The 26,486-nt window shown below is 29.3% G+C and overlaps 1 protein-coding gene across 6 annotated transcripts; it reads right to left on the bottom strand.

The window, feature by feature from the left end:
* Positions 1–5,515: 5,515 nt before the first annotated feature.
* On the bottom strand, positions 5,516–18,831 carry LOC111311409 (transcription repressor KAN1-like). 6 transcript variants are annotated; one of them, XM_022910796.2, is made up of 7 exons: positions 17,655–18,830; positions 17,425–17,501; positions 16,835–16,880; positions 16,117–16,285; positions 7,361–7,442; positions 6,759–6,884; positions 5,517–5,776 (listed from the first exon to the last, which is right to left on the bottom strand). In XM_022910796.2, the coding sequence occupies exons 1-6, from the start codon at positions 18,463–18,465 to the stop codon at positions 6,774–6,776; spliced, it is 1,296 nt and encodes a 431-aa protein (XP_022766531.1). In that variant the 5' UTR covers positions 18,466–18,830; the 3' UTR covers positions 5,517–5,776; positions 6,759–6,773. The 6 variants fall into 6 exon arrangements, 4 of the variants coding, with proteins under 4 accessions (XP_022766531.1, XP_022766523.1, XP_022766538.1 ...); XR_016345189.1 differs by lacking the exon at positions 7,361–7,442 and having other exon boundaries at positions 5,516–5,776; positions 17,655–18,831; XM_022910788.2 differs by lacking the exon at positions 5,517–5,776 and having other exon boundaries at positions 6,648–6,884; positions 17,655–18,827.
* Between the last annotated feature and the right edge of the window lie 7,655 nt (positions 18,832–26,486).

Genomic DNA, 26,486 nt, shown 5'->3' with positions numbered 1-26,486 from the left:
AACATTACTTTGAAAGAAATCTTAAAATGACAAGCAACATTCAACTAGCCTTACCATCCTTTTTCAAAATTGTGCCCCTGTGCAATCAGTTGAAGGATTGACATCTTGCCCTCTGATTCATTGTAATTTTCCAGGCCTTTTCGGATCAATGTGTTTTTAATTCTCACTCAAAGCATTGACATTGTGATTAGGCAATAGATCACCACTAACATTAGGTATTGTTGCTCCTCATTGATCAAAACTTATCATTCCATCCTTGATCAACCACTGCACCTTATGTTTCAAAGCAGTGCAATTTTCAGTGGAATGGCCAGCAATTTCATAGTGGTAGTCGCAGTGAGTTGTAGGATCACACCTCTTGGGATATGGTGCCTTAATTGGCTCTACACGGTTGAGTGCAATCAAGTGGTTATTGTAGAGCTTTCGGTATAACTCCATATAAATCATGGGGATTGGATCAAATACGAATTTTTTTTGGGTAGCTCGTAGCTCTCGTGAATCACTTGCTAGGCTAACAGAACAAATTTAGGGTCATGCAGGAGTTTGAATATTAAAGCTGTATGTGAGAGTTTAGGGGCTGAAAACAGGCTAGTATGTTGATGGATAAAATGGTAATGGGGCTGGTCGGTATGGGTAGGATGAAGTATTATTCACAGTAGAATAGTATGAAAAGTAATCTTTTGGTGGATAAGATTGATAACCCATGTGCTATTTGCCAAAGCTCACAGCTTAAGCTTCGGTCTCTTTCTTTTCTGTCGCCTTCTTGGTTTCTCTTCCTTTCAACTTACCATTTTTAATGGCATTTTTAATGATTTCACCTGAGATCACCATATCAACGAAATTCTTTCTTGCATTCTTTATCATCTTTTCATAATAGGGAGATTTCAGGGTGCTGACGAACAATATTATGGTTTTTTTCTCAGTCAGAAGAGGCTGCACTTGAGAAGCAATATCCCTCCACCTCTAGGCATATTCTTTAAATGACTAAATCGCTTTCTTTTCCATATTTTGTAAAAAAAAAAAGTGATCTAGGGCTAAGTCTATGATATGTCGATACTGACTAATAAAGTCATGGGCCATATCACTCTAAGAACGAATGCGGGTCCTATCTAACTGAACATAACACCTAGCAGCAGAGCCTGTAAGACTATCTTGAAATACATGCATTAATCATTTTTTATTATTAGCATGGACTGCCATTTTTTTACTACTTTTTTTCTAATAAGTTTTTTTTCTATTCAGCTTTTGAGCCTTCTAAAGCCTCTTTCTCTTTTAGCTTTAGCTTTTCTTTCTCTTCTGGATCATCCAAATTAGGGACCAATATTGGTTCTACTACTTTCTCAGTAAAGATAGGATTTATGTAGCACTAGTACTATGGTGGATTTGAAACTAATGGCATTTTAGGGTATCTGTACCTTATAAGATATTTGAACTACTGAGGCAGTGGACCTTATGCGGGTTAGGCTTGATGCTGCCCAAAACTAGGAGGGTGCAGTGGGTCATCCACCTCTTGTGATGGATGGTCTTGTTGGCTAGTACTCTCTTCTATACTTTTTCCCTTATTTAATTTGTTCAAAGCCTCCAAAATCCTATTCAACTTCCTTTCTAGCTTCTCTTGAGTTTTCTCTATCCTCTCGAGATGATTAGAATTTTCTAATTCTATTTATCTAGCTCGAGTTCTTCTGTTGTACTGGTGAGTTGATTGTGTGGGATTCTTGGTTAATGGAGCTATCTTTGAACCTTGATACCATAATTATGATAAAAAATTATATGCTTTATGCATGGTATGTTTATGCATGAATGGAATGTGGATCTTCATGAATGAAATGAGAATGATGCAAATGATAATGTTAAAACATGATCATGAAAATGATGCATAGAATGAGATGATGCAGATGTACAAAATCAGACAAATAACATGGTTAGTTTCATGGATGAAATGAAAGTGATGCAAATGCATAATGTTACATATGATAATGAAAATGATGCACAAAGTTAGACAAAATGGTTAGCAAGTCACAAATTGTTCCTTATTGTGTCCTAACTTTGGTTTACATCTATCAATAGGTAGGAATGGCTTTATCTTGAGTCTGTCCTCTTAAGTGTACACTATATGTAGGGTTAGGTGACTTTGACCACTAAAGGTTCTCAAATTGTTCCTTACATCATTGTCCATCATAAATTAGTAAGGCAGTCCAATCTTCACTCATCACAGGCTACCAACGGAAAGGATTCAATTTGAGTGAGAGTATTTTGCTAGCCATTGCGGAGATTATCATCTCACAAGAGCATAGGTACTTTACTCCCTCCTAAAAGGGACAGAGCTTGGGTATAGATCTCATGTAATGTAAATGCATGTGATAGTGTGTGTGAAGGAACATATAGATTTCATGGCAAAAAAAAAATCAAATAAAAGTCAAAAAAAGGAAAAAAAATGTTATTAAACAAATAACACAAATTATTAAAACCATTAAACCAAAGGATAGGATAAATTTAAAAGTTTATGGCTTGACTCTCTATAGCGTCCCAAGTGGAGTCGCCAAACTATCATAACATATAAATCTGTAAATCTTTAACTAGACTTAACAAATGAATGGAATCCTCACCAATCTTTTTTACTAGGTGTGATTGCCCACCTAAGGAATCTATCTTTTTAATGAACTCCTAAGCTTGACTAAGGGTCCCTAAAAGAATAATTTGGGTCTACTAACTAGAATAAGGTTCAGGAGTCGGTTACATATAGGGAAGGTTATAGCACCCTCACATGCCCATCAAAATGATTATACCATTTTATTTTAAATTTATCCTAGAGTCTCGATTCTAATGGTTTTAAGTTTATATGTGTAAATATTGAAAATAATTTTTAAGAATCTACATCAATCTACTAGAACTCTTAAAAATATTTTTTCACCTCAAAAGTATTCAAGAATCCCATTTGATATCTTGAAGAGGCTCCGTCGTCAGAAAAATTTTTGTTAGTTTTATTTTTTTGTGGAAAATATATCTAATTATTCCACCATTTTGGCCAAATTAAAAATATTTTCTTATTTTGAATTTCTAAATTTTTTCACCATTTAGGCCTATTTAGAAATTCTTTTTAATATTTTTTCTCTCTTTTTTTTTAGAAAGAAAATAATATGACAATTATTTTTATTGAAATTTCATTTAAATTATTCAACTATTTGGAACAAATTTAAAGAAAATTTCTCACCTAGAGATTTCTTAGGAATTTACCATTTGAAATTTCTAAAAATCTCATCCTTGGGTAATTTGTATTTAATTCCAAAATTTTATATTTTATGTTTTTTTTATATTTTTTATTTTACTTTTTTTTAAATAAATATTAATTATTGTTATTAAAACTTTATCTAAATTATTCCACCATTTGGGATAAACTTAGACAAAATTTCTCACCTAGAAATTTTATAAAAATTTACAATTTAAAATTTCTATAAATTCCATCATTGAATAATTAATATTTATTCCCAAAATTTATTTTATTTTTCTATTTTTTTTATTTTTAATGTAGATATATATTAAAAAATTAATCATAAAAAAACTAAGGGAAAAAAACAAAATACTAAATAAAATAAATAAATAAAAATACCAAAAAATGGAAACAGCTCGGTAGGAGCAGCTTGGATCGACTTGGCTTAAAACACAAACAGTGGCTTAAAAACACGGCTTGGGAAAGTGACTCGGTTCGGCCCAACTGTAGGGTCTGGTTGGGATGCAGGTCACTGGACTAGGTTGTGATCGGGTTGGGTTACCAGATGAAAATGCGCAGATCCTGATTAAAACACCTAAAAGATGTCTTTTTTTTACGATATAAAAGGCTCCAATTTCTATTCTTTTGTAGATTGCTTCCTTCCTTATCTCTCTTCTCTTCCTTTTTCCTCTTCCTCTCTCTTTACCCGTCCAGAATCCGATTGAATATTCACCAAAAACTGGAAAAAAGCCATTGAAAAATATGAATCTCACCGAAAAACTCATCGAAATTTGGATTCTCAGAAAATTTCCAAAAGAAAATGCCAAAAATTTCAAGAAAAATCCTAAAAATTCTATGATTGCTTTTGACTTTCCTAAACACGTCTATCTTTGCTTCTACTTGTTGTCTTTCTTTGTGCTTTTGATTTCTGTCTTTGTTTCTATGTTTTTTCTTATGCTTATGACCTTTGTATTTATAGGATTCAAATCAACAGAATCCTATATCAATAGAGTTTTGATTCTAACTTTCAGATAAACAATCCCACACAAACCCAACCACTAATTTTTCTCCTAATTTTTTATTTTTACCTTTTTTCATTTTTTTATTTTTTTAATTAACCAAATCCTAATCTAGCAGACCATCGGACAGATTGGGGTGTCTACAACCATAATAAAAAAAAATAAAAAACTCTTATAATGAAAACTTTTTATTTTATTTTTTATTTTTTCTATGAGTGTTTTGCTATTATTTTATGTCTCTATGATTACTTGCCGATGGATGATTGTTGATTTTACACTATTGAATGAGTCTTTTCTTATGGTTAATTACTAATTCTAGGTTCACTAATTGCTGATAAAATGAGCATTGGCAGTGATGTTAATGATGAAAACAGCTCTAGTTGTCTAACCAGTGTCATCTACAAACCCACAAAGCAAATGATATTAAATGGGAAGTAATTCAAGTTGTCAGATCTCAAAAGGAAAACTTGGACTTTAAGCATTTTAAAGTGTTGAAGAGACTCGGATGTGGGGATATAGGCAGTTTTTATCTATCATAATTGACTTAGTGGTGGTGGTGGTATGAAGATTTTGGTGAGTTGAAGTTGCTATTTATGGATTAGTCTAGGTTTAGAGAGAGAATTAATTTAGTTTTAGAGAGAGAACATAAAATTTTAGAGAGAGTATGAATTTAAATAAAGAATAAAGATAAAAGTAACAAAGAAATAATGAAATAGAAAAAGTAACGATTTTGGTAAAAAAAATAATAAATCAAATCATGGGATAGTTAAATGTCATATTTTAAACCACAAGAAGCACTTTATTTCAGTCTTAACCATAAGGTATATTTATGAAATTAACCCATCAAATTATTAGATTTTTTTAACATATAAAAACATAATTTTAAAATTAATTTTAACACATTTTTTAGATTATAAATTCTCTTAATGTTTTTGTTTCATTGATGAAATCATTAAAATTGAAATAATTTATTTTAAAATGAGTGACTGTCCAATCATGAATTAATGTTATATTTTTATGTGCTTTATCATACATGTACTAAAATCCAAAACTCTTCTTTTAAATCTAAGTTACCAACCCTAATACGTAGGTTATTGAAAAAAATAAAGACAATTTGCTTTCCAATTTTAAATGCGAATTTGTATGAAGAATTTTTTATATTTTGATTTTATATTAAAATAAATATAATATTAGTAAATAAATTTAATTAAAAAATGCAATATTATCATATAAAATTTAATAAATTAAAAGAATTTTTTTAAAAAAATAAAAATATCATGCATCACGTCACAAACTAATTTTATCCTAAAAACCGTTACCGCTATCTTCGAATAGATACATGTAAAAGCATAATGTGGAAGTGGGACAGTATGCACCCCACAATCTCAACACAATTTAAATCGCAACATTAAGCAACTTGGAAAGGGAAAAGGGGATGCTGTGTTTAACATAACAGCCAACAAGAGAGAGAGCTGCCATCTATGAATCCGATATTCTCACCATGTCTGTATAGCCACTGCTTTCTTTTTTACTCTACCTTTTTTAGAGGCTGCAAAGCAACTTCATATCAAACTTTCAAATTATAAATGAATAAATGACATAAAGAGATATTCACTCGAATGACCCACGAAAATAACGACGGTCTTAGAATTTTATTTTGAGATATATATTTGTAAAATATATATTATCAATTTTATCTATGATAAAAAAAAAGAAAAAAGTGCTTAAAATAGTTTTTTACCTTTTTAATTTTAAAATATTTTAAATTTTTTTTTGAAGATATCTATAATTTTTTAAAAAAGTTTTATTACTTTTCAATTTTTAAATATTCATTAACATATTTCTAAGAAGGATGGATCCATTCGAAGGACAAAAACCTGGTGAAGAAGGGAAAAGGATCTTTGCTTAGCTGATATATATATATATATATATATATATATATATATATACACTATACGCTGCTATTAAAATGGTGCATTTGCAATATATTCTTTATATTTTGTAAATGTTCCATTTTAATAATAACGTTTTTACATTTAATGAGAGAGTGTTGATGAAAACTTTTAAAATTAAAAAAGAACATGATTTAAAGAAAAAATTTTTACTGAATATTTCAATTTTTTTCTTTGAAAATTCTTGAAGATAAGAAAAAGAATTTTTAAAAAATAATTCTCTGAACACCATAGAATTGATGAATTTATCAATGAAATTATATATATATATATATATATATATTATAAGTAGACGTTCCAAAAGAGTAATCCTGAATTCTATACGACATTCAAACTGATTCCTTCTTTTTTTTTCTTCTGCTTGTTTGCTTTATTCATGACATGCATCTAATGACTAACATCACCTCGCCAACAAGACTTTAAACAAATCCCCCACCCCACCCCCCCCCCCCCCCCCCCCCCCGAAAAAAAAAAAAAAGAATATACAGACTAACGTGCATGAAACTTTCAGAGGAAGATGAATTACGATATATATATATATATATATATATATATATATTCTTGAAACTTTAATTTTACCGTCATCCATTAAGCTTAACGTTCTTTACTCTGCCAGTCTGGTCTTCCTAAGCTGAACTCCAAGCTTGGGTTGTCGAGCTCTACGTTTGACCTCGTTAAATTTTTTTGTTGAGCAAAACTGCTTCCCTGCATGGTTGTAGATACAGATACTTCATTAATGGTATGGCATTTTCCAATGACAAAAGAAATGGAATAAAAAAAATTATGAATTGTTAATCTAAAGGAAAGAAAATTTGTATAGTCCTTTTCAACATATTGCATAAATAAGAAAGTAACAGCTATATTGTATTGGGCTTTAGCTTTAACATTTTTACTCCCTTGTCTAACGTCTGCACCAACAGTTTATGAATTATATAAAGTTTTATGTATAATTCATGCATAGAACATTGATCGCAACTTTGATATCTGAGTTCCACGTTCATGTTTTTCCTTTCTTTCTCTTTTGGTCTGACTCTAAACAAATTAATCTATACTGATCATACGCAAAACTCACGTTTCTGCCTAGTTAACCTGGATGGTCTTACTCAACATTGCATGCATATGTTTGAAGCTGAAGCAGATAATGAAATGGTTGGATCGGCAGCTTTTTGATGATCACTTACCTCAAACTGATTTCCAGATTGAGATGATGGAGCTTCCGGGCTAAGCCCATCTGGATTCCTCCTACTCGACAAGCAAACTTCTCTACGCCATCAAAATTCATAAATTGATATTAGTTATTTTCACTAATTTCAGCTGTGTAAGTTCAATCAACAACCCACCAAATTGAGTTGAGAGAAGTGCTAAAGGCAATTAAGTAACAAGTTATTTCATCGTTCTTGCTAGTATTGCTCCACATTCAATTAATACTACTTCTTTCTTGGATCAAATGAAGAGCAAAGGACAGTTTAGCTACACATGTAAATGGAAGAAATTAAAATTTCCTTATTTCAATATCTGTTAATTATCAGAGGTTGTTCTTTTATAAGTGAACTAACATAAGGTTAAAATGTTTTTGACAGGGAAGGCCCAGCTACGGGTTCCTCGCTTTTCGTTCATGGACCAGAAGTCAAGGTCAGTTCTTCTGTAATGATGTGAGAAACAGTGTACAATATATATATATATATATATATATATATATTCATCGTACTTGAAGTAGTACTCTTAAATGAGGTTCAATTTCAATCATTCATTTTGTAACTTTGTACCAAGTGCCCAGGTGCAATGCGGGCCTGTTGCAACCTTGTACTGTTCTATTGTCATTGTTGGGTGTCGGGTCCTCCCATAACGGGTAGAGAAATTGTTTTCTTGATAAAGAGAGTTATGACACCCATTACGTTATGTGCGAGCGGTAGATGTTGGTGTCGGGTTCGACCATAATGGGTGAAACCCCACACAAACATAAACTACCGTAAGACAGTTATGTTTGCCTTGGCCTGAACCCAGACATGAAACAGCCAAAGACAGTTAGGTGTTTGAATTTGAATTCAAACAACCATGCAACTGCGGATCCCCTCTTCCTCTATAAATATGGGATTCGGCCATATTGAAAAAAACATAGAGAATTTGTGGGATACAAAGAGAATGAAAGAGAGAAAAGGATGGACAAAGATTAAGAATACTCTCTCAGAAACTCCATGCATTCAGTGTTATGAATTTATGATGTATATAACGAACAATTTCCGTTTTATGATTTTGTTCTCAACTAGTGAATCAAGTCAGCAATCTTCTGCAATCATGTAACTTTTAATTCCACATTAGATGATTTGTTTATCACCACTTTCCAACAGTCATTCACATCCACAACACTTGTTCAGTTGTTTGAAATGCACAAGCAATGAGATTCATTAATGAAGAAAATCTATCCACCGGTAGAAGCCATGAATGCAGTCAACTGTGAGTGGGTTTGATCTGAGTTGAATTGATATCTACTTATCATGATTATCTACTTATCATGCTACTTGCATGAAAAAATCCCACCATATCATAGCATACGTAAGACTTCTAACAACATTAGAGTAAGAAACTCTTGTTTGTTCTTCTTTTTGTGGAGTTTTAAGACACAAATTTTCACTTAGACTTTTGCTTTTCGTCATAAAAATATCAAATGGCTTGTGGTCTTACATATTAAATTTTTAAAATATTTTCTAAATATATTACTGTTGTGAAAGAGTCAACAATTTCTTGAAACTATCTGATTTAATTTTAACTCCAAGTATATAAGCTGTTTTGCCTAACTTTCATTCGAATAGGGGGGTTTCGCAACTAATGACTAAGTCTGAAAAACAATAATGGTTGTATGAAAAAAATGAAATAGAAAATACTTAGTGAAAGAGAGCCTAGCCCAACAATTAAAATTCAAGATATAACTTCTTGAACATTTAACTTAATTTAAAAGACAGTTAGCATTTTTCTTTTTATTTTTTGTAGTACTGTTGCACACTATCAAGTGTACAAGAGAAGCATAAAATTACAGAAAATAAAGTTGAATGTTATATTATGTTGTTTAAAGAGAGAAATTTGAAAAAAAAAAAATAATCAAGATAAATTTTAAACACGAATTAAATGACTAACATGCTAAAATTTTTTTTTTTTAAAAAGGCAAAAAGAAAGTTCTATTAATATAATAATAATTACAATTGCCGAAAAAAATTAACATTTAAAAGATAAAATATTATGCACTAAGTAACTAATATATCAAACTTGATATAATTATTTATTATTTGTTTCAAAACTAAGGTTTTTTATAAATTAGAAAACTCAACCCTAAAAAAAAACTTAATTTTTAGTTTTGAATATTTTAACGTATTCAATTCATAATTTATAATTGTTTGGTGCATGGTTGGAGATTAATTCTAGAATAGATTTTTATTGAAATTGAAAAAAAAAATAAAAGGGGATGTATGATATTTATAAGGATATTATATTAACAAAGAAAAATAGAAAGAACATAAAGTTAATGTAATTAAATAAAAAAATTGTAAATAAGATTATCTTAATAGATCGAGTAATCTTTAACTAGATTTTTTAGCGAATTTTATTAAAAATATTCCATTACGTGGTTTCAAATTTTAAATCATTATAAATTTTAATTTTTAATTAATTATTTCATATATGAAACAGCATATAAATATTGTATTACAATTACTGTAACTAAAATGTTCCTCTTCTCCTATGTTACTGCATATTTTATTTCTTGATCTTCACATTAATCTTAAACGTACACAAAAAGTCGGTTTGATCAATTAATTTGAATAAAAAAAATTCCAACAAATACATTTTAATTTTTTATGAGAAAGGAGTCTAAATTGTTGAATTAAAAAATGACAAATTTGGTGTAGTGTTTTTTTTTTTTATTTTTTAAATAACAAATAATGCCTTAAATTCCATTTAATATCTCCAAGTAAACATCCCAATCAGTATAATTTAAGTCCTCCATAACCTATACATACAATCTTGGGTAGGGGAGGGAAGACTATAAGGGATGGAAGAGTGATATCTCTATTTTCATGCAATTAAAGCCCAATATATAGGTTTTCATAATATACCAAAACATAAGTTTCTATTCAACTAATTCATTTTTATGTTTTGATGAATTGAACCAAATTTTTGAGGAATTAAAATATAATATTTCAGTTGATGAACATTACTTATCCATATATAGAGTATAGTTTTTCTCTTTTCAAAATTAAAATTTTTATATGGTCAATGAGATTTTATCTTTAATGATAAAGAGGAAGGATTGAAACCTTTAGATCTCAAATTCAACTCTTATAATTTATGAGTTTTTTGTAACATTTTTTATACTGAGTTTCATCCAACTTTGTATCAGTCACTTTTTTTATTTGTTTACTCTGGTTTCTTTTTGGTTGTATTAGTTATGCCTATTGATTAGTTAATGTTTCAAAATTTAATGTTGATTTATTAGAATCCTATAAACCAAAACACAAAACTTCTATTAATAAAAAGTAGAATCCCCTGCGGTATACAAAATAAATTTTATAGCAGTACAGACGTCCCCCCCCCCCCCCCCCCCCCAATATAGAAAGAAGTGGTTTTCATTTTTTATCATACAAAATAAAAATCAACCCTCTTAATTAATTTTTGGAAAGAATAATATTATAGGAGACAAAATAGGAGATATGAATTAATTATTGAGAATATCCAGTGTTCTCTTTCTTAGTTAAACAAATTATCGTTCTAATCTCCACGTAAAGGGTATAATGGTAAATAATGTGATTTTTTTCCCCTCACTTTTCTTTTTATTATTTCAACTAGTTTGTACATGCGATTTTTTTTTTATAAAATTATTTTAATTAATTAAATTTAATATGATAATATTATATATATTTCTTTTAACTAAATTTATATGTTGTTATTGTATTTTATTTAATCTAAAATCAAAATATAAAAAATTTTCTATACAAAATTTCATTTAAAATTGGAAAGCATATTTTGTCTTTATTTTTCAACAACTTATTTATTAGGTTTGGTAACATAAAATTAAAAGAGATTTGGATTTTAGTGTAAAATATGTGATAAAAAACATAAAAATATAACATTAATTCATGATTGGACAGTCACTCATTTTAAAATAAGTTATTTTAATTTTTATGAAATCATCAATAAGACAAAAACATTAAAAGAATTTATAATCTGAAAAATATATGTTAAAATTAAGTTTTAAAATTTTATTTTTATATGTTAAAAAATCTAATAATTTAATTGCAGTGAATTCACTAATATTTATTTTTATCAATTAAGCATTAAATAATAAAATTAAAATATTTTATTAGTAAACACATTTATTACATAACACTTTTTTCCGTTGATATGTACATATATTTTAAGATTATGTTTGAGGCTAGATTATAAATATAAAATATTAGTTAATATAAAAATCAAATTAAGAGTACATAGTACTAATTTAATGTAGGATAAAATTTATATAAATAAGATAATAAAATTAATAAATTTTTTTTTATAAAAAGTTTATAGTTATTAATTTAATAACTATATAGTTTTCAAATTTTATAAGTTTTTATTCGAATGTCAAATAGTTTATAGATAATAATGTTTTAGAATATATTTTTTTATGTGAATTAATTAATTGGAAGTAACACAAATTTTTTTCTCATGAGATAGAAAAGAAATCTTTCATTTAATTTAGTATTGTAATATTAGAAAGACAATATATAAAATTGAAATTAGGTCTTTCGATAATAATTTAAATTTAAAAATTTTTTAGTATTAATTATTAAATGGTAATACATCATAGCAAACTCCTATTCGTATGTAGTGTCATCGTTGAATATTAAAAGTTAAGAATGGAATTTTATTTTGATCAATTTAAGATAAACTATAATGAAAAAATAAAATTTAATTGCAGCTTGACTTGAAATTTATTCATAAAAGGCAAAAACATTGGTTATTTATAAGAAAATGATTGTAATATCATATTTACAGTATAAATTATTCAGATAAATCAATTCTTAACTCTTAACTTCTTAAGAGATTTAAATCCTCATTTAACTTTGTTTTGTTAATAACATTCAATTTGATCAATACTAACACTATATGAAAACTTGATTTTTATTTTAATTTTTAAAAAACAAATCTACTCTTAAAAACTTTGTACCTATTAACACAATTTCTTATTATTAGATCCATTTTTTTAAACCGTCAAGGCCTATTGATAGATAAATAACAAATCTCGAGTAATACAATAATTTATTATCTCTATTGTTCAATTTACTCCATTGAATGCCAACAAATTTTTAATGCATTTCTCAAACTTAAAAGATAATCAATTAATTTAGTTAGAGGTAATTGATGGAAATTGTACATTAAGTGATTAATGTGAACTTCAATTTCATTTTAAATTTTCAAAAGACATGACCAAGCAAATCAATTAGCATAATTCTCATTATATATAACAATATTTTAGAAATCAATACATTTATAATTTAGATAATGAATTAAAATTTTGTTGTCATTTACATGTATAAGATAATTGAATTTCATTTGGTATTGGAATAATTGAAATTTAGAAATTGTTAATCCCATGCAAGACTCATTTGTGTAAGCCATCCATATTTGTTTGGACATTCCATTGTGTATCATATCCTATTTTCTTCATACAATAATCTTTTACTATAGTATTTGAGATAAGACATGTTCTTGGTGACAACTTGTTAGCAATTAGAAAAGCTAGTGAAATTTTGTAGTCAATATTAATCATATAGCATATATATGTATATATATATATATATATTTGCACACAAAAATTATAATCATTAAAAAATAAACTAAAAATTAAATATAATGATAAAACAAAGCAAGCCATTTATATTGTGTATGAAATGTTTATATTAATTTCTAAGGCATATCAACATATTTGTATATTATACTAATATTGTTCCAAAAACTAAAAGTAGATTAGGTTTTCTTTTGCTAAAAAGCAAGGTGTAATATTAAAAAGCAATAAAAGAAATCACATTTTGAAATAAAAAGGAATGAAACAAATGAAAAAAAAAAAAAAGAAACATATCAATGGAACAAATAAAAAAAAGAGAGACGGAACTTAATAAAATTATAGAACAAAAGCCCATACTATTATCTCTAATGGACAAAAACATATTCCTATTTACAATGTTGAAGTTGGTGTGAAAAATTAAAAATAAAATTTAATTGAGAATGATTTAAGAAAAAAAAAATAACTTTAATTACAAGTTGAATTGAAACTTATTTATACAAGGTAAGAGTAATAAATATTTAAAAGAAAATAAATCTAATAATCTAAATTAAATAAATTTACTTGTTTTACATTACAAATGAATCAAATCAAATTAAGCATTTTGATTTTTTAAAATTAAGAATGCATAAAATAAAATAAAATGTATTGATTACATAATACATGACATTTATTCATAATTGTACATGTGTAAAAAATAGAACATTGACACTGAATATTTTCTTTTTTGTCAAAGGCTTTGATTTTATATATTTGTATAAGATAAGGTATAAGACTAATAAGGTGTTCAAGGTATTTAATATTTATTATAATAAATTGGCTAAAAACTAAAAATGGAAGTAATAGAGTAATTTATGAATTGTATAAAATTATCATTTAATAAAAATTTAATTTTATTACCATTATTACATTAATTTTAAAATATACTTTTTTCATTTCTCTCAAGCGTATTAAATACACATTATACTCGACTATTCTAATTATCAAGTATAAATTACTCTCAATTTAATTTATTATTACTCTTGATTTGGTTTTTAGTTTATTTTAGTCATTTATTCATATAAAAATAAATATTAATAAGAATTATTGAATGTGTTTTATAATAATGGAAATAAGATATTTTAAATTAAATTTATTTTATCATTAAATTCTAAATTTTAAATTTGAAATATATAATTAATTTTGAATATATGTCAATTTTTTAGATTGCGTATATGTCAAAAATATAAATTATCTACATTAAATTATTTTTTTTTTTGTTAGAGACTTTAGCTTTTATATATTTATAGAAGATTAGTAATGCATGGAAAAATAATTTTCTTCTAATCCACATTTTAATCTTCCATGCCAAGCACACTAGTGTAAAAGGAGACTGTAAACTTTCTTTTCTCTCAATTCATTCTGTCCTTGCATCTTTCATTATTACGAGGCAAAGTGTATGAAATATTAATCCTTAAAAAAAAAAATCAATTTTATAAGATTATTATATGAATATAGTACTTAAAGTTGTCCTTTGATGTCATATTATGTTAACAGTGATTCAAATTTAATCATTATTTTTTTTTTTAAGATTTCTACCTATTCCCAATCTCTAAATTGAAAATTTTTTAAACAACTTTTAACATACATCCAATTAAAACGAAATCAAGAACAAACTAATAAACCCCAGTTAATTTCATAGTTAGTAAAATTTTTTTAATTGATTTTTTTTAATTTGTTTAATTTTTTAAATTATACATGTGTTAGTTATCTTATTAACCCTATTTTGTAGAATTTTAAAACTCCATCAACATAGAGATGTAACAAATTTTCAATAAATTAACAGAAAATTAAATAAAACTCACATGATAACTTGAAGTAAAATTTGGAGAAATGAAAGAGCTTGTACAGGTGTGTGCACAAACTTTTGCACCTTAACACAGAGATTGAAGTTACTGATTATATTTAGAAGCTTGATTTCTTTTAATAATAATAAAGTTAAGAAAAAATATAAAAAACCGACTGCAGTCTGAATACCTTGTTCCTTTATATTTTCCCCCAACTACAATATTAATGGCTTTGTAATTTTTTTTATTTTCATAGAATCCCAAAAAGTTCTATGCGGTTTGGTTCCCAATATATATATATATATATATAGACACACACACGCACGCACAAACTCTAATAACTGAACGGACTCCTCTCCTAATCTCCTTTCAAGCAATTTATTGATTAAATGTCAACATCCAGAAATCATGCTTAAAGATAAAGCAGCTGAATTGACGATTCTGAAGAATTAATAACTTAAAAAGAAAGGTGTTTAGGACTATTTACATATAAGCTGGGTATCCTTGATAGAATTAGCCAGACGAACCGAGTTAACTGAGTACCTAACTTGAGTGGCCAGCTAGGTTAGCTAAAGCTATAGCTATGAGTTTCAGTGGACAGTACATTCTGCATTTAAGAGACTGGGATCTTTTCTCGAACTTAAACAAACCTTGTTTTTTTGTGGGGCAATAAGAGGGATTGGTTCAAGTCAATAGACCGTAGATTTTTTATTCACTTTTAAAAGGAAAAAGAGGTTTAGGTTAATGTGAGCACTTAGGGAAGAAAGTAAGCATCAAAATATAAAAGGAGTGAATTAAAGGTTAACAAAAGCAAAAGCTTTCGTAAAGAAACGCTTTTTAGGGTTTTTTTTTTATATTTATATATATATATATATATAAAAACAATATTGACAACGCACATAAAGTTTTTTATTTACCAATTAACGAAATTCGATAATTTTAAATAGAACACATTGATACAAAAATAATAAAAAAAATTAAAATTAATTATTTAAAATTTTAATAATATTATATATAGATTTAAAAAAAATTATATTTTTTATTTGATATATTTACATGATTTATAATATAATAATTTTATGTTTTACACGAAAATAATAGGATACACAAATTACCCTAAACTACCCATGCATTAGAAGACAAAAACTACCCAGCTATAAATCTAAAAAACCACGGAGAAAAGCAAACGCAGCATATCTATATACCATATAGCAGTATTATTATTTAAAGAAAAAAAAAAAAGAACGAACAAACAATAAAAATTAACATGAAAATAGGAGAGAGAGATTGAGAGACTCACCTAGAAGAGTTACTCCAAAGATTAGCGGAGGGATAGCCATTATTAATATTATTATTGTCATGTTCTATGGACAAATTTGGACTTCCTGATCTCAGGTCCACTGCACAGTTTGCAATCGGACTCACTGTACTTCTAGCAACAGGCACATAATCTTCTTCTCCTGACCCATCTGTCATAAGTAATTTTATCTATTCACCAATTTTAACAATGAAATAATAGGCCCATATATACATAGTATATTAAGACATAGCATATAGTATTATTATGTAAGAATATGTAAACATATGGATTTATGAATTATAGTAAAATATTAAATATAATATTTAAATTTTAAAAATCTTTAATATGATATATTAATTAATATTAAACATAAAAAATTATTTATCTGTCATGTATTATTATTTAAAATTAAACACATCATATGTAAGTACTATATTAATTAAAAATTTCATAATTTAAATATCAATTAAAAATTTTAAAATTTAGATATTGTTTTAAATATTTTATTATAATGCATGATTATTTGCAAAATTAATCCTAAATATGTTTATGTATAAATGTCTAAGAATGCGCTCTAGGAAGGCGAGACATTGAAGAGAGAGAGAGGAGAGAGAATCTACAAGTTTGAAATGTGAAACAAAAATCAAGGGAGATTAAATTAAATTAAGTTAAAATGAAGCAGTTAATTAATATAAAAGATGAGAGGGATACGAATTACCTGAGGAAGCTGCAGGTTTTTCAGTGCTCTTAACAGTTCTAAACATCTGCAATGCAAAAGGCGACAAAGATGATGAACTTAAAACCAAGATAGACCCACAAAAAGGGCGAAAATTTACTAAAAAAAGAATTGCCTTTTTTTTTTTTTTAGGAAAAAGGTGCCTGTATTTTATTAATTAATTAGCGGGGGAGCAGATAGAGAAAGTGGGATCTTCCAGTCAAAAATATCAAATCAGATGCTGCTGTTCGTGTGTTTTGTTGGTTTGTTTATTAACCACGAGTTTGATGTTTGGTAAGGACAGTAATTGCCTGTATTATTGAGAAATGATGGCTACTTTTTTCTCTCTCTCTTTAACTTCTTCTTTTCTCTCTAAAAGTTGAACTTGCCCTGTACCACAAAACAGGCTCACTGTTCATTCATTCACAGCACTCATCGGCTCTTGTGCCGTGATTAGGTTGGATTGGATTGGAGAACTCTTTTCTCTTTAGTCTTACCACACCCCACCGTACTAATGAGAGAGACAACATATGTGAGAGGAAGAGAAGCGAAAAAAAAAAATGAGGGTTTCAACTTCCAATTCTTTGCCGTACCTGTAAATGGCTTTTGACATGGGCAAGAGTTAGATCTTTGACATCCATTAGCTCTAAAACTGACTTCGGAGTAGCTCCTACCAAGTACACAACACCAACAAGCTCATGAAATTAATGGGAAATTAGCCCCAAAATCAAAAACTAAAACTTAACAACAGATTCATCCCTATCTTCAGCTTGGTTGATGACATAAAAGAAAGGAAAAAAAAAAAGAGATTTAATTGAATTACTTTCATGACCACCAAGAAGCTCCACAGCATGAACAAAGCGAGCATGAAGAGAGCTGGTCCAACGCATCCTCGGTGCCCTCATATTCCTCTTGCTTTGTGGTTTAGGCATAAATCTCGATCTAATCATGCCATTATACAACTCGGAACTGCCCACTGCCGCTCCATATTGGGTGTACTGATGATGAAGCTGGGGGCCTAGCTTCTCCATTGAAATCTCATTAGACCTAGGTGCAGCACTTCCTATTCTATAAGAATCGGGTAAGTGCAACACCGAAGAAGCTGAGGGAGAACAATTATACGATGAATAGGGCGACGTCTGATAAAAGCATAACTTATTGCGTTCCATATCTACAAAACTATCCGACCTCGAAAACGGGAAAGACATACAGTTACTGTATACTGGAACCCCCTTGATGGGTTTCAGTCCTGAAACATCAAGCAATGAAATTCCATGGTTTATATTACTTAGTTGGCCACTGTTACCACATTTGAGAAGATTTCTGTGTCTTATTTGATCATCATCGCTGCTTGCAGCCGCCCCAAAGTTTCTTTGCCAAGGGCTCTCGTCCTCTAAGGCACTGCTCACAGGATTTGCTAAGGAAAGCTCGGTGTCCGTTTGGGAACCGACTTTTATGGTACTATCACTGTGTGATTTCAGGCCGTTATCTTTGCGCCAAATATTAGAGGAAGAATCCCCTTCATTATCGCCAGTGCAAATTGAGGAAGGAGCACTGTTGCGAGGGCTAATGTGCAGTGAAAGATCAGGAATCCGATTCAAAGATTGTTCACTGAAATCCCCTCTATTGGACATTTTTACTCTCAAGAAAAGGTTTCAAGATGTGCCTGCCGCCGATTCACCAAAGGAACTGAAAGCCTTCTCCAATTAAAAGAGAATCTAAGAAAAGGAGAAAACAAAATTTTCTGATGCAGATGAGGAGCTAGCTATGAAAGAAAGAAAACCCCTTAGTAATTAGCTAACAAAAAAAAAAGAAAACTTTTTTCTGCTCTTCAAGGAACAGACATCCTGACAGAGATAGAGGGAGAGAGAGATGCGTGGTGTTGAAATGATAATAGAATAATTATATGTGTAAAGGAAAGGATTTGGAATGAAGGGGGAAGAGAAGGATAGATTTTGAGACTGCGTTTTTCATTGCTCCTACCTCGAGAGTATATATAGGAAAATGACATTTCAACAAAGCCTCTCTCTCTCTCTTTCTCACTCAACTCTCCTTTTCTCAATAGTCAATACACGCAAAAACAGCGTAAAATGTTTGGCTAGCTATACCCACAATCCTTTTCAGAGAAGGAAAAAGAAAAATACTTTCTTCTCCTCCTCCTCCTCCTCCTCTTCCTCCGAAGTCGACGAGTTAAAATTCAACAGAGTTACAAAAAGAGGAACTGCTGTCTGTATAATTCCTTTTCCCCCACTCTTTTCGCACTGTCCAATCCTACATCTCCCTTCACAAATTCTCTTTATATTTTCTACAATCACATGCCCTGTTTCTTTTAATATAACTAAATTACAGCTAATACATGAATAGATGCTTTCAATTTTAAGTTTATTTAGTAGAGATATATAGAATATAATCTTCATTTTAGAAACAAAAAAAAGGTTTGTATGAGAATATAATCTATATTATATATTTATGTTTCTCCAAATAGGTTCTGTTTCATTATTTCTAGTGGTTATGATCTTATGCAGTACCGATCGAGTGCATAATTATTATTAATTAGTCCATAATTTTAGTTAATTGTGTACATCAAATAATAAAAAAGAATATAAAATTTAGCATCATTAATTCACCATATATTCTTAAATATTCATAATGCAAGGATATATCTTATAAAAATCATTGCACCCATGATGTTATATTAAAGAATGTTAATATACTTTCAGCTCATTGATCTAGTGGCTAAAGACTTTGAAGTCCATGTATGGTTGAAATTCGAATCTCACCATCACCATCCCCTATCCCCTTATTTGATAGAAAAAAAAAAAAAAAAAAAAAAACCATGTTAAAAAGTTTTGCCTTTATGAATGATAGAATAATTCAAGTTTTAATTAAGTTTCCTTAAGAAAAAGAGAACTTTTTGTCAAAGCTTGGTACTTGTGAAAGTAATTTTAGAATGAAAACTTATATGTGTCAAACCAATATGGAAGAGAGTATGCGATACGCTTTTAAGATTTTTTGCAAAGAGGATTTGATCCATGTAAAACTTGAGATATCTTTGATCATATTGCGAATTTAAAAAAAGGTTTAGTTTTCTTAATACAAGATATTAATTCCATTATTAAGAAAAGGAATGCTGCAATTAACCAGAAATAAGTTTGTGCCATTGACTTTCCTATTGAATGCAACTATTTAATCCATGTGTTACACGTGTCTAGAAAATTGTTTGGTAACCAATGAGACTTTGACTTAGTGGCAAGGAGACCTTAAAACCCTATGTTCTAAGTTCAGGTTTTATTATGTGTAGGTTTGATTATTTAGTTATATTTTACTTTGTTAGTTGATTGTTTAGTAACTATAACTTTTATTATAATATAATAATTGATTATTCAATTGATTATATAAATATAATAAATGATTGTGATTGTAACTTCAAAATTAGAAAATTATTTGATCACATGTACTTTTTAATCAAATAAATTCCAATTTAAAAGGAATAGAGAACCCGAATGGAAATTGGAAAGAAGAGGAAGAAAAAAATTCCAAGAAATTGCATGTGAGTACTTCCAAAATCTTTTCAAAAGTCAGAGAAGCTAGCATTACTAAGACATATTGGATTCTGTTGAACCCCATGTGACTAATGAAATGAACAGTAACCTTTTAGCAGAATTCAGAGCTGAGGAGATCTACACAACCATCAAGCAAATGCATCTTACTAAAGCACGTGGACCTGACGGTATGCCTATTTTATTTTTTCAAAAATATTGGCACAATGTAGGTTTCGAGATCATTAATTTCTGTTTTTCTGTGTTAAATGGGAATGTGGACATAGGAAATTTTAAAAACACAAACATAGTGTTGATCCCTAAAGTCAGAAACCCAAAACACATGTCCCAATTTAGGCCTATTAGTTTCTGTAATGTCATTTACAAGATTATATCCAAAGTCATTGTCAATAGGTTTAAAATTATGCTTCCCATTTAGATAAGCGAACAGCAGAGTGCATTTGTACTTGGAAGGTTGATCACAGATAATGTGTTGGTAGCTTACGAACTACTTCATATGCTCAAAAACAAAAGACAAGGCAAGGGAGGTTCTTTTGCGCTAAAACTTGATATGAGCAAAGCCTATGATCATGTTGAATGGGATTTTTTGGATGCTATGATGGTGAAAATGGGATTTCATAGGAAATAGGTGGATTTAGTTATGAGATGTGCTAGATCAGTTTCCTATTCTTTTATTATAAATGGTTCTGTGACTAATAATTTTGTACCAGAAAAGGGATTAAGCCAAGGAGATCCACTATCACCTTACCTATTCCCAATCTATTCAGAAGGATTAACTCAACAAGACCCCGAGTCACTCATTTATTTTTTGCTGATGACAATCTTTTGTTCATAAGGACAAATAGGATGGAAAGCGAAAGGATGAGGGACATGTTAAGGAAATACCAAAAAAGCTTAGGCTAGTTGATCAATTTTGACAAATCCATACTCTTCTTTAGTCGAAACACAAGACAGGATCAAATGAATGAAGTCAAAGAAATTTTTGGGGTACATGTTATCACCAACCTGGAGAAGTATCTAGGGCTACCAACTATGGTGGGGAGAGGTAAAAAAAAGAGCTTGTGGTGACCTTAAAGACCGGATCAGAAGGAAAATCAATGGATGGGGCCATAGAATGCTATCAAAAGGAAAGAAGGAAATATTATAAAATCAATACTGCAAGCAGTCCCTTCCTACACTATGAATTGTTTTGCTTTACCTAAGTCTCTATGCTAGAAAATAAACAGCATTCTCAGCACCTATTGGTGGCATAATGATTGTAAGGGGAAAGGAATCCATTGGTTAAGCAGAAGAAATATGAACAGACCAAAAAGTGACAGGGGCATGGGCTTCCGTGAGATGCATGAATTCAATATGGCTCTACTTTGCAAGCAAGGTTGGAGGCTACCTCAAACAACAAATTCTCTGGCTTACTGTGTTTTGAAGGGGAAATATATTTCACATGGGAACCTTTTAAAAGCTGAGCTTAGGCATGATCCTTCCCTCACCTAGTGTAGTATTTGGGACTCTTTGAAGCTTCTGAAAATGAGACTTCGTTGGAGGGTAAGCACAGGAGAAAACATAAAAGTCTAGACTCTTAAGTGGGTGGCAGCACAGGGTGTGTGAGGATGTCTAGAACCTAGGGAAGGGTTGAATGGAAACATGTATGTTTGTGATCTAATTGATGATGAAACAAAGTGTTGGAAAAAAGAATTGGTTTACCACATGTTCAATGAAGAGGAAGTGGATACCATATATGCCATTCCAATTGGGACACAAAACCAGCCATACATACCCATATGGCACTACAACAATAATGGGATTTATTTTGTAAAGAGTGGATATCGACAGCTATGAGAAGACATAGGAGAAGGAAATGATGAATAATACATGACCGAATGGAAGGGAGTCAAATGGAAGAGACTATGGAGACTGACAATCCCGAGTAAGGTAAAAGTATTTACGCGGAAAATGATTCATACGATTCTGCTAGTAAAGGAAAATTTGTTGAAAAGGAGGATCATTGAAGAGGGAAGCTACCTAAGGTGTAATGATGAGGATAAGTCAGTTGTTCATGCCATATGAGACTGCTCTATAGCATAACAAATCTAGTTTCAAACGGGATTTGAATAGGAAGATTCATAGCAGAACGTAGCACAATGGGCATCACAAATGGAAGGAAAACTTAATGATGAAAATCTAGGAAAGTTCTTTATTATTGCATGGGCTATATAGAGTAATAGGAATGAGAAAATACACGGTGGCACAATGCATAGCTTGCAACAAGTTGTGGATTATGCAGTCACCTATTGGGAGGACTACAAAGCTGCCCAAATGACAAGTAAGTGGTCTTACGAATATGAGAACAAGAGGTGTAGGGGTAAAGGTGATTGCAAAAGATCACAAGGGGGAAAGCCTGGGAGCATTAGCAGCTAAATTGTACTATGTACAAGATGCATGGATGGCAGAAAGCAAGGCAGTAGCTAGAGCTCTGTAATTAGCAAAAGATTTGGGTTTTACAAAGATCCAATTGGAAAGCAATGCTCTAAGAATAGTCAAGAAACTTAAGAGCACTGACATGGACCTCTCCTCCAGTGGAATAATCCTAGTTGAAGCACGAGCGATAATAGGAACTATGCAGAGTTGTGTGGTTTCTCATATTATGCAGAGGGTAATAAGACAGCTCATAAACTTGCAAAATATGGGGAGCAAACTAAAACTGATGTGATCTAGATCAAAGAGTGTCCTAGCTTTTTGTCAGATATTGTTGCCAAAGATTGTAACAGAGTACATTATTAGTAATCAATGGGTTATTTTTCAAAAAAAACTCAAATTGAGCTCTTTAAACATAAAATGCATATATTTATCAATGAACTAAGGTTAATACTTTGTTTAAAATGTAACAGAGGTACTAGAATAATAATAATAATGTAATGAAAGAATCATTAGGGCACTAAACCTACCAGTAAAAGGGGAAAAATGAGTTATACTATATAAGATATAGACAACTGAGAATCCAAAATGGATATCAAGATTTGCTATCCACAACTTGGTTGTCATGGAAATAGTAAAGAAACTATATGTGATGGTAGTATTTTTCATAAATGAATTAATAAATGGGTGGGTCTAATTGTCAAGAGATATTGATTAATTGATGACCAATTGACCTGAATGTGTGGGAAAAATGCTCTTTCTCTCTTTGAAGGTTTGCTTCTTTTTTTATTTGTTTCATAGAGAGATTTGTAAAATCCTAAATCCCCCAATTCCATAAACCTTTGTAAGTTTCTTGTTCCTTTTCATCATCCCAAGTATTCCCTTCTAATCTTCTAACCACTTTGTCTTATCCACTGTGTCACCATTCCTTTCCCATTCCAAAAACGAATAAAGAAATAAGAGAAAAAGAAAAAAAAAAAAAACCCACATCTCTTCCACATGATGTACTTTCCCTTAACCAAAATTTTATAGTGATGGCTAAATAACAAAAAATTCATGAACTTTAAGGCTGTGTTTGGTATAATTGAAAAGTGGAAAGATGAAAAATGATGGATGGAAAAGTGGAAGAAAAATGGATCTTAGGGATGCTTGGTAAGAAAAAAAATGAGAAGAAAGAAAATAGTAAAAATTATCATTTTCCACACTCATTACCAAAAACAAATCACTCCAAATTTGAAAGAAAAGAAGAGAGAAAATAAAAGAAGTATGAGCATGAATTACATATTTACAAAATTGTCCATCATATTTAGATTTTTCTCATTCATCTTAATTTACAAAAGGTTATAGTGATAAAATCATTTAATTTTTACTTTCTTTTTTTTCATTTTTCAACTCTACCAAATAGCGGATGGAAAGAAAATTATGTTTTCTTTCAACCTTTTTATCTTTCCAACCAAGCAATCAATGGGAAAAAATATATATACTTTCTATTTTTTTCACTTTTCTTCTTTTCCAATTTTCCATCTTTTCTTTTTTCTTTCCACCCTACCAAGCAAAGCCTAACATTTTAATTAGATAAGTCCTTATATTTTTATTGCATCCAAATAAATCTTAATCTTTAATTTATACCAAAATAAAATTTTAACCTTTAATTAATATCTAAATAAGCCTTTAACATGTAGTTTGTACCTAAATAAACTCTTAACATAAATCAATCTCTTGTTTGAAGCAAGGGTAATTAAATGGATACAAATGAAAGGATAAAGATTTATTTTGATACAATAAAAGGATCAAAAATTATTTTAAAAAAATGAAATAATTAAAAATTTTTTTAAATATTTTAACCGATAGTGAACAAAAGGATACATTTCTTTTATAGGCTCTCCATGGTTCATCTTCTAGCAATTAAGGTGATTTATTAATCATAAAAATTAATTAACCATCTTATGGCTAGGGGTGATAACGATTCAATTTGAATCAAATTTGGTTTGATTTTTTCAGATATTACATAATATTATGAAAATTTAAAATTCGATCATAACTGAACCAAACCAAATTTTATTGGTTCGATTTATCGGTTTTTAATTTTTAATTTTTAAAATTTTTATATATTATTTTAATATAAAATTTTAATATATTTAAGTAGATTTTGATATAAAATTATTATTTTTATTTTATAAAAATTTAAAATATATATAAAAACTAAAAAATATATATAATTTGGTTTGGTTTTTTTTTTCTTTTTCATCTCCTAATTCAAAATCCTATCCAAACTTAATATATATATATATATATATATTTAATATCCGAATTTTATCCAAATTGAATTAGAAAAAAATCAATCTAAATTGAATTAAACACTACGGTTTCGAATTGGTTTTTAGGTTTATCAATTTTTTCTCACCCCTACTTACGGCGTAGTTGACATGATTTTCTTCTTTTTTCTTCTTCTTCTTCTCGAATCCTCCCACTCCAACCCTGTCTATAATCATATTAGTTCACTGTTACTCTAATCCTCAAGCTAGCTAGTGCAAAATTTTTACTTCTTAATTGCTACTTAGCCTGGGTTTTGAGTTAGAGTTTGTCCATCTAAATATTCTTACTTCTTATTCCTCATCACTTTTTGTACAACTAAAATTTTAAAAGAAAACGATCTGAAAAATGTCAAAAAAAAAATAAAATTGAAAGAGCTCCACATTATCAGGCTTTCATATCTCATATCTGTAATTTTCATTGGCTTCTATATATGCATCAGGGGTTCCACAGCATCCAATTAGATATGGCAAATAAACTGCTAGAAATCACCGATACAATTCCTTTTACCTTTTTTTTTTTTTATCGATTATGTCTTAATACATCTTTAATCTTTATTCACATATATAAGATTCACAATTAAACAATTCCTTTTAACTTTTTTAGTAGCCCCTTTGATTTTGAGATGGCATTGTGGGTGAAAATGTATGAGGATGGTTTCTTTGAATATTAGAGGATAGTCAAGCGGTGTCACATTGAAAGTTTGAGATGATTTATTTACCTTTTTATTATTGAGATGGCTGAATTAAATGAATGTGGAAGGGGGGGATAATTTTGTTTGGAAATATAATTCTGCAACATAGTGTTCTAGTGGGATGTTTAGAGTTTTGAGATACAGTTGTTCTATGAAGTTGGCTATTGAGGCCAATGATCATTGATTTACTTTGATTGAGGGGTGATGGATTTTATGTTATTTTGATTGTTTTGAGGGTATCGTCTTGACTTCGTAAGGTTTGGGCTATTAATAGTTATGGAGTGAATTCTTTTTGGTTTAAGTGTTGATTTCTCTCTGCAATGGCTGGTGTTATATGGAATTTTAATAAAATAGATTTTAGTTGATGAAACAAAGTAACGAAACTAAAAGATAAAGGATAGGAACCAAACTCAAAATTTATATATGTCTCAAACTAATAAATATGAAATCTCCCTAAATAAAATTAACATTTGGTGCCATTTAGCGAGTTCCTTTTTATTATTATTATTATTATTTTTTAAATAAAAAATTTGTTTTAAAATTTTAAGTTTATTACTTTTAAATTTTATTAAAATAAAGTCTATTATATATGTTGTATGTAGTAAAAAAAACCTTCACTTTAACATGTCAACAGTAGAGATGTCAATGGTAAGTTATGAGGAGGGTAAAATATTTT

Source organism: Durio zibethinus, chromosome 9 (assembly GCF_047325235.1).
Source record: "Durio zibethinus cultivar Kanyao isolate XHJ-2024 chromosome 9, ASM4732523v1, whole genome shotgun sequence".
Taxonomy (NCBI): Eukaryota; Viridiplantae; Streptophyta; class Magnoliopsida; order Malvales; family Malvaceae; genus Durio; species Durio zibethinus.
The sequence above is the reverse complement of the archived record's forward strand: the minus strand, read 5'-3'. Positions and strand labels throughout refer to the sequence as shown.